General features: G+C 47.4%; 1 protein-coding gene across 1 annotated transcript; it reads right to left on the bottom strand.

The window, feature by feature from the left end:
* Positions 1 to 3,053: 3,053 nt before the first annotated feature.
* On the bottom strand, positions 3,054 to 14,620 carry LOC147090540 (zona pellucida sperm-binding protein 3-like). The gene is made up of 10 exons (XM_085977059.1): positions 14,215 to 14,620; positions 13,564 to 13,679; positions 13,373 to 13,476; positions 13,105 to 13,282; positions 13,000 to 13,010; positions 3,842 to 3,951; positions 3,674 to 3,765; positions 3,438 to 3,587; positions 3,237 to 3,370; positions 3,054 to 3,160 (listed from the first exon to the last, which is right to left on the bottom strand). The coding sequence occupies exons 1-10, from the start codon at positions 14,614 to 14,616 to the stop codon at positions 3,054 to 3,056; spliced, it is 1,404 nt and encodes a 467-aa protein (XP_085833185.1). The 5' UTR covers positions 14,617 to 14,620.
* Positions 14,621 to 14,847: the final 227 nt, after the last annotated feature.

Below are 14,847 nucleotides of genomic sequence, written 5' to 3'. Positions count from 1 at the left end.
CCCTTATAGATGATCAGTGTGGGCCTGAGCTTCACCCACTGCCCCTAACTCGTAGTCTGCAAAACAGGACCAGCTCCCCCGTCCCTGCTGATAACTAAAAGGACATCACGAGGGGGAAACAGTCTATCCAATTAAAACCCCCAAATAGAGGCAAAGTCACTCTAATTGCAATTGTCCTGTTTCATACAGTCTGATAAAGAGTGTGATGGTAAATGGAGACTGTCACACAGGAACAACAACACCAACTTGTCATCATATCGCACCTTTAATGCAGAAAAACATCCCAAGGTGCCAATGGTGGAGTGAAGGAAGGGGAGGATCCACAAATGGCTGAGCTGTGGGAACATGAAATCTGAGGGAGGTGGTTAATAGGGTCTGATCCTCTGAGGTTGGGATTTGCTACCTTGTTTGCGCAGAGCACAGGGAGCTTTACTGTGTATCTAACCCGTGCTGTACCTGCCCTGGGAGTGTTTGATGGGACATTGTAAAGAGAGCTTAACTCTGTGTCTAACCCGTGCTGTACCTGCCTTGGGAGTGTTTGATGGGGTACTGTAGAGGGAGCTTTACTCTGTATCTAACTCATGCTGTATCTGCCATGGGAGAGTTTGATGCGACAGTCTAAAGGGGGCTTTACTCTGTATCTAACCTATGCTGTACCTGCCCTGGGAGTGTTTGATGGGACAGTTTAAAGGGAGCTTTACTCTGTATCTGACCCGTGCTGTACCTGTCCTGGGAGTATTTGATGGGACAGTGTAGAGGGAGCTTTACTCTGTATCTAACCGTGCTGTACCTGCCCTGGGAGTGTTTCATGGGACAGTGCAGAGGGAGCTTTACTCTGTATCTAACCCATGCTGTGCGTGTCCTGGGACTGTTTGAAGTGACAGTGTAGAGGGAGCATTACTCTATATCTAACCCGTGCTGTACCCGCCCTGGGAGATTTTGACGTGACATTGTAAAGGGAGCTTTATTCTGTATCTAACCCGCGCTGTAGCTGCACTGGGAGTGCTTGATGGGACAGTGTAGAGGGAGCTTTACTCTGTATCTAACTCATGCTGTAACCTGTATCTGTTACATCGTTATATTATCACATTGTTAAATGGAACTACTTGTTACATTGTTATGTGGAACTACTTTGGTTAGTGCATTTATACTGCTATGTGGCACACTGTGTCAGGCAGTGCACAGTGCAAGGTCGGACATCTTGTATCACTCCGCACCATGCGGCAGCAACATCATGAAAGCACTGAGTAAAAGCTGTAAACTAAAAATGAGTTAAAAGTGTCTGTGTTACATAGTAATAAAAACACAAGGGGACACAACAGTAGCTAACGTATGCTGTACCTGCGCTGGGAGTGATTGATGAGACAGTGTAGACGGAGCTTTACTCTGTATCTAACCCGTACTCTCGCTGCCCTGGGAGTGTTTGATGGGACAGCGTAGAGCGTGCTTTGCTTTCTATCTAACTCCCCACCCCACAGAGCCCTCTATTTCATTCTCCCTCATCTATGCTACCAGCCTCCTTTACAAATGAACAGGAGGAGTCCATTCAGGCCCTCGAGCCTGTTCTGCCATTCAATTCGATCATGGTCGATCTGTATCTCAACTCCAAATATATCTGCTTCAACCACTCCATGTTCCACATTCTGTGTAAAGAATGTCCTCCTAAATTCTTAATTTGATCTGTTAATGGCCATCTTATATTCCTGCCCCTTTATCCTCACCATCTGGTTGCAGTGGTGCCTTGTTACACCGCCCAATGTTCAACTAAGCAAAGCATTCAACTCACGTAAATCAGACAAAAACGTGACAGAGTCAAAGGAGGAGACATTAGGACAGGTAAATGCCTGGACACTGATGTAGGTTTGAAGCAATGTATTAGGAGGAGAGGTTGAGGGTTTTAGGGAGAGAATGTCTGAGCTGAGGTGCCAGATGTCTGAAGGCACGGCCACCAACAGGGGGTGATGGGAGGTGGCGTGGGCGAAGGATTTTGGGCGGGTGGGGGAAATGCACCAGAAGCCAGAGTGCAATGAAAAAGATAATTGATCATTTACCAATCCCCTCAGCACTGTTTGATTCCACTACCCACCCATGTGTGATGGTGGGTGGTAGGTTACATCACTATATTCAAAAAGGCAATTGTAACTAACCTTTAAGGGATGTTAAATGTGGAACAGAGCCAGCAGAGTGACAGTACCAGGCCAAGACACACCTACCGCCAGTGGACAAGGAGCAAGATGGCCAATTAAGGAGATGCTGCTTTGGTCTAGTCTCTTGACCCCGATGTGGGACTGGAACCTTCTCACAGCGGACTCCTAGCTGGGTGTCTGTAACCCCATCTACTCGCTCTAGAAAGATGGCAGAAAATCCCCATTGCTTTCATCCCTTTACAAAGGTCACAATATTACTGCAGAGAAGCTGGGATTGTTCTCCTTAGAGCAGAGAAGGTCAAGGGAGGGGTTCAAAATGGTAAGGGTTTTAATAAAAGTAAATAAGGAGTAACGGTTTCCACTGGCAGAAGGTTTAGTAAATAACGTCATTGCCAAGAGAGCCAGAGATGAGGAGACTTCTAATATAAAGAAGTTGTGATCTGGAACACGCTGCCTGAAAGGGCGGTGGAAGCAGATTCAATAGTGTCTTTCAAAAATGGGAATTGGATAAATACAAAGGTGAAAATGGCAGGGATATGGGGAAGAGCCGGGGGGAGTGGGACTAATTGGAGAGCTCTTTCAAAGAGCTAGCACAGGCACGATGGGCCGAATGGCCTCTTTCTGTGCTGTATGATTCCAGTTGCCATCCTATTAAGGCCACAATCTTATTCCAGGTGCAAATGCCTACTTTCAACTACCCAAAACTGAGCGGTGTGTGGTGAAATTGTCAGTTAAATATAGGCCTCCAAAACTGGTCTAGTGTCATTTAGACAACTTAGTTCAAACCACCATGACAGTGTATTTAAAAACCAGTTCAACACCAAAGACTGTAACTCAACCAAGTCACATTTCAATTTTATTGAAGCATTTTTTGACAAATAAAGCAGCTCAATTGAGGGAGAGGATTCAGTTGTGTTTCCTGGACAGTAGGAAGGCCACCAGAGAGGTGGAGATCAGGACCCCAGCTGCCAACGTCACAGCCACGACCAGAAGTAGCTCAGAACACACATCACCTGCCGAGAACGAGAAGCCAATATGGAGTCAGGAGTCACAGGACTGGAATTGGGTTTTCATACAATCAACACTCACCTCGATAAGAACTCGGAACATCCTCACGAGTCCCAACAGCTTCACTATCCACCGAATGAACCAGGTCCAGATCTACATCCAGAACGATCAGAGGTCCAAGTGAGGCCTCACTCTCCCACACAGGCTCAGACTCTGCAACAATTAGTTCCATCCAGTTACAAAACATCCTTCTTCACCCTCAACACCCAACACAACATTCCAAGCTCAGATGGGACCTCCCTCCTGCACCTGGAGTGTGGTCTTCCTCCAGATCGCAATCTCTCGCCCCTGCAGTTGCCCCCATCACAACAGGCACAAACCTCATTGGATCCTTCCACCAGGGACAGGCCCAACTCGTTCACCAGGGACCATCTAAACAAGGAAGCAAGCCATCAGTCAGAATGCATCCATACGCCAAAAAGAAAGAGGTCCACCATTCGGGGGTAGATTCCTCTCACCGGTTGGCTGGCTTGTGGAAGGAACAGGCTTTGTTGACCGAATCCGGCCTTTGATCTGCTGCAGCTACTCTCAGGTGGCAACTGATGAAGATCTGCAGGAGACACATCCAGGAGTTACTCAGCGTCAACGCTCACCGTCTTACCTTCCAACATCTGGCCAACTCTTACCAGGTCCCTGGCATCCTCAAAGAAGCGGAACGCATCCAGGTTGAACCAGAGCTTGTCCCGGTGATCTCGCGGCGACACAAAAGACGAAAGGGAGTTTTCGCCTCGGCTGTGTCAACAGGCAACTGGAAAGAGGGTGGGAAAGAGCTGCCCGATTGCCTGCCTCTCTTCCGCGGCCACGTTCGCGCCCGGGTGGCCCTGGATATGGAGTACGCGGTATCCACTGGCAGGCTTGTGGCCTTCCGCGACCGGTGGGCGCCGCGGAGAATGGAGTGCATCACCACCCCCGGCAACCAAATTTTAATTTGATTTGTTAAGGTTCCTTTCAAATTTATGTTAATTTACAGACCTTATCGTTTGCGACCCTTTAAAAAGGGAGCACATGGTTGACTTTTAATAGGCCGTTGCCTATGATAAAGAAAGAGGCAGAGATTGGGTTGACCTTCTCCAAAACCATCAATAGGAAGACACTGGGCGATGTCATCAACCAAAAACCAAACCAAAGTGCCCCCATTGGGTGGAGAGCTTTGGGAACCATCGGCCCAAAGTCGCCTGTAAAAGAAAGAAATAAAGACTTGTATTTATATAGCGCCTTTCACAACCTCAGGACATCCCAAAGCGCTTTACAGCCAATGAGGTACTTTTTGGAGCGCAGTCACTATTGTAATGTCGGAAAGAAAGCAGCAATTTGCGCACAGCAAGCTCCCACAAACAGCAACGGGATAATGACCAGATCATCTGTTTTTAGTGATGTTGATTGAGGGATAAATATTTGCCAGGACACCTGGGGATAACTCCCCTGCTCTTCTACGAAATAGTGGCCATGGGATCTATTACGTCCATCTGAGAGGGAAGACGGGGCCTCAGTTTAGCATTGCGGCCGAAAGACGGCACCTCCGACAGTGCAGCACTCCCTCAGTCCTGCCCTGGGGTGTCAGCCGAGATTATTATGCTCGAGTCTCTGGAGTGGGACTTAAATCCACAACCGTCTAAGTCAGAGGCAAGGGTGAGTTTGGGATCGATACAGGGTTATGGAGAGAGCGGGGCAGTGGGATTAGTTTAGGATTGATACAGGGCTATGGGGAGAGAGCGGGGCAGTGGGATTAGTTTGGGATCGATACAGGGTTATGGAGAGAGCGGGGTAGTGGGATTAGTTTTGGATTGATACAGGGCTATGGGGAGAGAGCGGGGCAGTGGGATTAGTTTGGGATTGATACAGGGCTATGGGGAGAGAGCGGGGCAGTGGGATTAGTTTGGGATTGATCCAGGGCTTTGGGGAGAGAGTGGGGCAGTGGAATTAGTTTGGGATTGATACAGGGCTATGGGGAGAGAGTGGGGCAGTGGAATTAGTTTGGGATTGATACAGGGCTGTGGAGAGAGAGCGGGGCAGTGGGTAAGTGGAAAAGAGGGAAGTCATATGAAGTCAGAAATAGATGGTAGAAAGGTGAGAAGCAATAAGCAAAGGAGAGAAACACAAAGGGCCAAACTAATTCATAATGAGAGTGTGAAAAAAGCAAGCCTGAAGGCTTTGTATCTTAATGCTAGAAGCATTAGGAACAAGGTGGATGAATTAGTTGTGGAAATAGAGGTAAACAAGTATGATTTGATTGGGATTACAGAAACGTGGCTGCAGGGTGGGCAAGGCTGGGAACTTAACATCCAGGGATATACAATATTTAGGAAGGATCGGCAAAAAGGTAGGGGAGGTGGGGTAGCATTGCTGGTAAAGGAGGGGATTAATGCAATGGAAAGGAAGGATATTAACTCGGATGAAACGGAATCTGTATGGGTAGAAATGAGAAATAGCAAGGGGAGGAAAACGTTAGTGGGTGTGATATATAGGCCTCCAAATAGTAATATGGAGGTGAGGGAAGGCATAAAAAGGGAAATTAGAGAAGCGTGCGATAAGAGCACAGCTGTCATCATGGGTGACTTTAATTTACATATTGATTGGACTACCCAAATTAGTAAAAATTCTGAGGAGGAGGAATTCCTGGAATGTTTTCGGGACGGTTATCTGGACCAATATGTCGAGGAGCCGACTCGAGATCAGGCCATTTTAGACTGGGTATTGTGCAATGAGAAGGGACTTATCAGCAATCTTCTTGTACGAGGCCCCTTGGGTCAGAGCGATCATAATATGATCGAGCTCTCAGTCGAGATGGAGAGTGAGGAAATTGAATCAGAGACTAAGGTCCAGAACTTAAATAAAGGGAATTACGAGGGTATGAGACGGGAATTGGGTAAGATTGATTGGGTGGTGTTTCTGGGGGGATTGACAGTGGATAGACAATGGCAAGCATTCAAAGATAGAATGGAAGAATTCCAGAACATGTTTATACCGGTTTGGCATAAAAATAAACCTAAAAAGGTGACTCAACCGTGGATAACGAGGGAAATTAGGGACAGCATAAAATCAAAAAAAAGGGCATATCAACTGGCAAAAAAAAGCACCAGACCGGAAGATTGGGGGCAGTACAGGATACAGCAAAAGAGGACAAAGGGATTAATCAGGAAGGGGAAAATAGAATACGAAAGTAAACTTGCAGCAAACATAAAGACAGACTGCAAAAGCTTTTATCGGTATATCAGGAGGAAAAGACTGGTAAAATCCCAAGTCGGTCCCTTGCAGTCCGATTCGGGAGAATATATAATGGAGAATAAGGAAATGGCAGACCAATTAAACTCATACTTTGGTTCTGTATTCACAAAGGAGGACACAAATAACCTCCCAGGAATATCGGCAAACATAGGGACTAATGAGAGGGAGGAGCTGACAGAAATTAGTATCTCTAGGGATATGGTGTTGGGTAAGTTGAGGGGACTGAAGGCCGACAAATCCCCGGGGCCTGATAAACTACATCCTAGGGTACTTAAGGAGGTGGCCCTGGAGATAGCAGATGCTCTAAGGATCATCTTCCGGAACTCCATTGACTCGGGAACAGTACCCGTGGATTGGAGGGTAGCTAATGTTACCCCAATATTTAAAAAGGGGGGTAGAGAGAAAGCAGGGAATTATAGACCAGTAAGCCTTACATCGGTTGTGGGCAAAATGCTAGAGTCCATTATTAAGGATAAAATAGCGGAGCACTTGACAAATGGGGAAAGGATCGGACAGAGTCAACATGGATTTACAAAGGGTAAATCGTGTTTGACTAATCTGCTGGAATTTTTTGAGGAAGTAACTGGTAAAATAGATGGGGGAGAGCCAGTGGATGTGGTGTACCTTGACTTCCAGAAAGCCTTCGATAAGGTTCCACACAAAAGATTATCATGCAAAATTAAGGCTCATGGGATTGGGGGCAAAGTATTAACGTGGATAGAGAACTGGCTGGCGGATAGAAAACAGAGAGTTGGAATAAACGGCTCGTTTTCGGAGTGGCAGGCAGTGACCAGCGGGGTGCCGCAAGGATCTGTCCTGGGACCCCAGCTGTTCACAATATATATATAAATGATCTGGATCAGGGAATTGGATGCAATATTTCCAAATTCGCTGACGACACTAAACTAGGAGGAGGGGTGGGCTCTGATGAGGATGTCAGGAGGCTACAGTGCGATTTGGACAGGTTGGGGGAATGGGCGGATACGTGGCAGATGCACTATAATGTGGATAAATGCGAGGTTATCCACTTTGGGGGTAAAAACAGGAGGGTAGATTATTATCTAAATGGCAATAGATTGGGAGATGGGGAAGTGCAGAGGGACCTGGGTGTTCTTGTGCACCAGTCACTGAAGGAGAGCATGCAGGTGCAACAGGCGATTAAGAAGGCAAATGGTATGTTGGCCTTCATATCAAGGGGGTTCGAGTATAGGAATAGGGATACCTTACTACAGCTGTACAAGGTGCTGGTGAGACCGCATCTGGAGTATTGTGTACAGTTTTGGTCGCCCCATCTGCGGAAGGATGTTCTTGCCATGGAAAGAGTGCAACGGCGATTCACCAGGCTGATACCTGGAATGGCGGGAATGACCTACGAAGAGAGATTAAATAGTTTGGGCTTGTACTCACTGGAGTTTAGAAGATTGAGGGGATCTCATCGAAACATATAAAATTATGGCAGGCCTGGACAGGCTGAATTCAGAGAGAATGTTTCCAATGGCCGGGGAGCACAGAACCAGGGGCCACAGTCTAAAAATAGCGGGCAAATCATTTAAAACAGAGATGAGGAAGAATTTCTTCACTCAAAGAGTGGTGAGCCTGTGGAATTCCCTGCCACAGAGGGCTGTGAAGGCTAATTCAATAAATATTTTCAAGAGAGAATTGGATATATTTCTGAAGGCTAAGGGGATTAAGGGTTACGGAGAAAAGGCGGGGACGGGGTACTGAACTGGTAAGATCAGCTATGATCTCAGACGAAGATCAGCCATGATCTCATTGAATGGCGGAGCAGGCTCGAAGGGCCGAATGGCCGACTCCTGTTCCTATCTCTATGTTTCTATGATTAGTTTGGGATTGATACAGGGCTATGGGGAGAGAGCGGGGCAGTGGGATTAGTTTGGAGATTGATACAGGGCTATTCGGGTAGAGCGGGCCAGTGGGATTAGTTTGGGATTGATACAGGGCTATGGAGAGAGAGCGGGGCAGTGGGGTTAGTTTGGCATTTATACAGGGCTATGGGAAGAGAGTAGATCAGTGGGATTAGTTTTGGACAGTGACGGCTGATTTACCATTTTGGACAGGTGTGGCCTACACTGCCTAACCAAGCCAGCTTGTTCCCATGGCAATGGGGCCTTGGCACAGTCCTCCCAGCAATCTGCCTGACACTTTTTGCGTCGTCTTTGTGATGAAATGCCAACAAAAAAGACAGGGCTGAAGTGGGAACTGCCTGACCATCGTGAGCCGGAACGCTCAGCCGCTGAGTCGAGGACATGACTACGACCCCTGCACTGGAAGTCTCGGAGAGGCAGGTTTGGATTGCTGCATCGGAGAGAGAGAGCTGGCACTGATTTGATGGGCTGAACGGCCTCCCGCTGCGCTGCGAACCTCGGGGGTTCAGAGACACCTGAGCCAACAAACTCATCTGATTGGCGGTCCGACAGAAAACCGCTCCCACCGCACGTGCTCAAAAGTTTCTACCCCCATCGCAGGCAGAAGAGTCTCTGATCTTCAAATGTAATTCACTGCCTGAAGTGTTGTGAGGCATTTTAACGTGGTAAGGAACCATATAATTGCAGATGTTATCAATAAACCGGAAACCTGCCCCAACAGTAGATCATCTTAAAGGTGTCAGCCGGTAGCACACTTGCCTCTGAGTCAGAAGGTCGAGGGTTCAAGTCCCACTCCAGAGACTTGAGCCCATAATCCAGGCTGACACTCCCAGTGCAATGCTGAGGGAGTGCTGCACTGTCAGAGGTGCCATCTTTTGGGTGAAACGTTAAACCGAGGTCCCATCTGCCCTCTTAGGTGAATGTAAAAGATCCTACGGCTGCTATTGGAAGAAGAGCAGGAGGAGTTCTCCCCAGTGTCCTGGGGACAATATTTATCCCTCAATCAACATCACTAAATACAGATTATCTGGTCATTTTCACATTGCTGTTTTTGGAAGCTTGCAAATTGGCTGCTGCGTTTCCCACATTACGACAGTGACTCCATTTCAAAAGTAAAGCGCTTTGGGACATCCTGAGGCCTCCAGCCCTACAACACCCCCGTCTCCGAGATATCTGCACTTCTCCAATTCTGCCCTCTGGAGGATCCCAGATTTCAATCGCTCCACCGTTGGCGGCCTCGTCTTCAGCTGCCTGGGCCCCAAGCTCTGGAATTCCCTCCCTAAACCTCTCCAGCGCTCCATAATACCTCCCTCTTTGACCAAGCTTTTGGTTATCTGCCCTAATATCTCCTTATGTGGCTTGGTGTCAAATTTTAATTGAAAGCGCTTCTGGGACATTTTAGTACGTTGAAGGGGCGACATAAATGTAAGTGGTTAAGTATTGACAACAGTCCTACTGCAGATTTCAGCCAGCATTCACTGACCAGGGTCGGCCACGAGAGATACAAAAGTGTGCTCGTTAAGTTTGTGTGGATTCTAGCCCCACCTGATGTTGGAGATCCAGTACGGCAACTCAATCCCACTTGGGGACCTAGTATGTTGGTTAGACATAATTATTTTTTATTGTAGGTCCCACACTCACGTCAGAGATGTTTAGAAAGAACAATCTTTTATTTATACAGCACCATACCACGTTCAGGATGTCCCACCAACACCTTAAACATTCACTCCCTCCACCACCGGCGCACACTGGCTGCAGTGTGTACCATCTACAAGATGCACTGCAGCAACTCACCAAGGCTTCTTCGGCAGCATCTCCCAAATCCATGGCCTCTACCAGCTAGAAGGACAAGGGCAGCAGGCGCATGGGAACACCAGCACCTCCAAGTTCCCCTCCAAGTCACACACCATCCTGACTTGGAAATATATCGCCGTCCCTTCATATAGTCGCTGGGTCAAAATCCTACAACTCCCTGCCCAACCTGCAGCTGGACTAGAAAGCAGTTCACCACCACCACCTTCAAGCCTAACTAGGCATGGGCAATAAATGCAGGTCTTGGCAGTGACACCCACATCCCATGAACAAATTAAAAAATGCACTTCATAACCAATGAATTACTTCTGAAATGTAGTCACTGTTGTCAGAAACATGGCAGCCCATCAAGAGCCTACAAACAGCAATGTGATAATGGCCAGGTCATCTTATGATGTTGGCTGATGGATAACAATTGGTCAGAGGGAAGAACTCCCCTGCTCTTCTTCCAAAAAGTGCCACAGGATCTTTTACATCCACCCGAGGGGGCAGAAGTGGCCTCGGTTTAACTTCTCATCCGAAAGATGGCACCTCCGACAGTGCAGCACTGGGAGTGTCAGCCTGGCTTTTGTACTCAAGCTTTCTATAGTGGGATTTGAACCTACGACCTTCCGACTCAGGCTAGAGCGCTGTCCACTGAGCCACGGCCAAGACCGAAAGCCATTTAAGGGGCCTTCAGAGATGCAATTCCTCAGGTCACTAATCCTGCAGGTTAACAAGCCATCGACAGCACAGAAACAGGCTATTCAGTCCAACTAGTCCATGCTCCACACGAGCCTCCTCCCACCCTTCATCTCACCCAAACAGCATATCCTTCCTCCCTCATGCTTAGAGCTCCCCCTTAAATGCAGCTACACCATTCGCCTCAACCACTCCGTGATAGCGAGATCCACATTCTCACCACTCTCTGGGTAAAGAAGTTTCTCCTGCATTCACCATTGGAATCATTAGTTAGTTACTACCTTGTAGTTACAGGCCCCGAGTTCTGGTCTTGCCCCCAAGTGGAAACATCTCTATCGAACCCAGTCATAATTTTAAACACCCTCAGCCTTCTCTTTCCTAGAGAAGGCAACCCAAACAGGTCAATCTTTCCTAATAAGTCTAATCTCAGTTCTGGAATCAGCCTAATAAATGTTTTGCACCCTCGCTAGTGCTGCTATCATTTTTAGAATATGGACATCTACCCCATTTAGACTCATTATCCCAGTCAGTTATAGAGGACTAAACAACCTCCACTTTAGTAATAAACTAATCCCAGCATTAAAATTTCCAGGAACATTGCAATTTCATGGGGCTCAATAATCAGTCCCACTAACCTCACGCCACAAGAGCCCCACAAACCTCCTTAACAAGGGACAAACAGCAGGCCAAGATAACTAGCTCCAGGCAAACACTTCCAAGTTGCTGTTAATAAACTAGTGAAATGGGGCAGATACCCCAGTAGCCTGATATCTGGTGAAAAGATTAAATACACTCAGCAGGCATGTCACTGGGTCAAGAATCATTAATGGAAGTAAATAAATATGGAAAACTTCCCATATTCAGAATGCAAATCCCCAGCCGTGATCAATGACCAAATGCAAGCAATAACCATTACAGATTTGCTAATTTCACCACTTTATTAATCACAAGTTGTTGCGCAGGGTTTGCTTGCGTTTCCTGTACAGGAACAAGGCGATCAAAGAAGCAGAGATCAGAGAGACAGCAGTCACAGTCAGGGCCACCATCAGGACCACCTCAGACTCAGCACCTAAACAGCAATGAGAAACCAACAGTGAGTGAAAGAAATACTGAGGGGGAAATGGAAACTAGCAGTCAGCCAACTCACCACCTGGAGACCTCTCCGCCATCCGTTGCTCAACCTCATTAAGGGACTCGGTTGCCAGGTCTGTCACATCAGTGTCCAGAATGACCAGGGGTCCAAGGGAGGCCTCACCCTCCCACTTCAATTCAGCATCACTCACTGCAATATCAAACATTCCAGTTAGAGAGGGTAAAGGGCAACCTCCAACATCTAGAGAATCAATGTCCTACCAGCGTCAGGTACAAGATCCCTCCTTCCTCTGGAATCAAATCCAAACTCCCTTGTGGCACTGCAGTTGCCCAAGTGACAACAGGCACAAACGTCATTGTTGGATACTTCCAATGGGGTCCAGCTAAACAAGAGAATCAGTTTCACAATCAGGTTGGGCATCACTTCCCCACACAACACATCCCTGAGGGCGAGAGGGGGCACTTACACATTCTGCATCTTCTGGAAAGTACAAGCTTTGCTCATGGAATCTCTCCGATCCACTGCAGCAACCTTCAGGTGACAGGAGATGAAAATCTGAGGGACACAGTCAACACAAGTCATTATATAGTGACTCCCTCCCAACTTGGGAACTCAATGAACAGGTGGATTCAGGGGACAAGTAGCAGAATGGATAGCAAGCTGGCTAGAAACAGAGAAAAGTGGTTAATGTTAGTGATTCATAGGATCACAGGATATACAGCAGAGGGATTTCAGGGGAAACTTCTTTACCCAGAGAGTGGTGAGAATGTGGAACTCGCTACCACAGGGAGTGGTTGAGGCGAATAGTGTAGATTCATTTAAGGGGAAGCTAGATAAACACAGGTGGGAGAAAGGAATAGAAGGATATGTTGGAGAGTTAGATGAAGAGGAGATGGAGGACACTCATGTGGAGCACAACCCAGTTATGCAGATTGGCTGTAAATACTTTGCAGTGGTCGGCTTCCTCTTACCAAGGAACGATCATCTCCAAAGAAGCGGAAGGCATCCAAGTCAAAGTGGAGCTTGTCCAGCTCACGCTCGTCTCTTGGCAACACGAAGGTTGAGAAGGAGTCCTCAGCTTTGCTGTCCAGGAGGCAACTGAAGAAATATTTTTTTTTTTAAAAACGACATGGAGTGAATCAAGAGAAGCCATTGAGACAGGATCAGCTGGAGAAAGCAGAGTGCTCCTTACCCATTGTAGTCAATGATGCTGTATCTCGGGGCGGAGTCCGTGTCTGGGCTTAACGTAGCGACACAGCGATCAATGTAGAGCTTCAGGGGCATGTGGTTGGTCATTGAAACAGAGGCCTCAATGTGAATGAGGTCACCCAGGTAGTAGACAGTCGAGGTGCGCTCTGTGAGCCAGTCATCTGAAGTACAAGAGGGACAAGGGTTGGAGACTGGGTACAACTGCCAGTGGGTGACTACAGGAAATCATTCCACATCCACCCATCACATACCATTCATTAGGCGCAGAGAGAATGACAGAAGCCCCTCTCCAGACTTGGTGGAGCTGAACGGGATCCAGGTGGGCTTGATCGGGTTACTGCTCACATTGCCCTTCCTGGAAAGACAACGGAGCCATTTTAGGACAAGGTCAGAGAACTACACCAGCTGTAGACGTTATTTGCGACAGTGTAAAGAATCTTACCTAAAATAGTGGCACTCAATGGGAACGACAGCTCCATTAGTTCTCACAATGACAGATCCATGGGCCTTGGGGGTGTGGTTCAGGTGGGTGGCGTAGACCAGGAAATCTCCAGACATCTGAAAGACATCAGGTTCAGAAATGGACAACATTCTACTCAGGTGGTTGGAAGTTGTGCAGCCTCAGCAGCTAAAGCAAGGAGGGGGATTGCAAGCACAAGACAATTAAACAGAATAAAGATTCAATGAAAGGACAGCTTCACTTCAATAAAAAAGGAGCCACAGGTTGATAAGTTAGAGCAATGAATAGAACAAGATTAAAGCCTCATTTAAGCCAGACTCCCCCGTATTCTGATACAAAAGGAGTGGAAGAAAAAAAACTCAATATTGTAGATAACTAAACCCCCAGTGACCTGAAAATCCACAAGACAGGATATAAGGAAGGAAAAGTTAAGAACTAAGTGAAGGATCAAGGCCAATAAGGCCGAGATCAATGTTGGAGACACTCAGGAAAACCAGTTAAAGCAAAGGACAATACATAATTCAACACAAGTCTGGAGGTTTTAAAAGCAGGAGACAGGAATCAGGGTAGGAAAAACAAGTTGGGTCTATTCCAGACACCAAGCTTAGAGCAAGAGTTGAGGAATCACATTACCTTCACTCTGCTGCCACACTCATGGAGCCCATAGTCAAAGAGGACGGTGTGGTTCTGAGAGTAGATCCCGGTTGACGGACAACCTGCCGTCCCCAGGGTCAGGTCAGCAGCTTTAATCAGGTGCCTGGTTCCAAATAAATCCATCTGTACCCTGACCAGCAGGTTGTGCTCTCCACACTGCACCCTCACAGTCTGCAGTGGAGACACACTGCGCCCCTCAGACACACTGAAACCGGAGCCAAAGGGAGACCCAGGAGAAGGGACTCGCTGAGGCCCAGGGGTGGCTTTTACTCTTCTCCATGGAAACCTCTGGCCCCCAAACTGTTGCCAAATATCAGAGGAACAAACAGCTCCAACTAACACCAGCACTGGGAGCAAACCCCTCACTACAAAATCCCCCATGATACTAAACAACTCAACTATCCCTGCACCCACCAACAAGCACCTTTTATACACACAACCTGCAGTCACATTGAGCCGATTAACCCCAAGCTCCACAATTTCTACCCAATCACAGAACTCATGGATTTATTGCCAGGAGGGCCTATTTTAATTCAACCAATCGGAGTGACCCTTTTGATTGGGTGGTTAAGCAAATCAACAGTAATCTTTTTTGTGTGGGTGATTAACCAA

Source organism: Somniosus microcephalus, unplaced genomic scaffold (assembly GCF_052327205.1).
Source record: "Somniosus microcephalus isolate GS21.2 unplaced genomic scaffold, FLI_Smic_1.0 unresolved_chr4, whole genome shotgun sequence".
NCBI classification, from domain to species: Eukaryota; Metazoa; Chordata; class Chondrichthyes; order Squaliformes; family Somniosidae; genus Somniosus; species Somniosus microcephalus.
The sequence above is the reverse complement of the archived record's forward strand: the minus strand, read 5'-3'. Positions and strand labels throughout refer to the sequence as shown.

What these genes read in the sequence shown, in the direction of transcription:
- LOC147090540 (XM_085977059.1), bottom strand. Translation starts at nt 14,616, where the DNA reads ATGGGGGATTTTGTAGTGAGGGGTTTGCTCCCAGTGCTGGTGTTAGTT. An exon ending in CTCTCTGCGCCTAATGAATG is followed by an intron (nt 13,283 to 13,372) that starts GTATGTGATGGG and finishes CTTGTACTTCAG; the next exon opens with ATGACTGGCTCACAGAGCGC. An exon ending in AGGGAGGTCCCATCTGAGCT is followed by an intron (nt 3,371 to 3,437) that starts TGGAATGTTGTG and finishes ACTAATTGTTGC; the next exon opens with AGAGTCTGAGCCTGTGTGGG.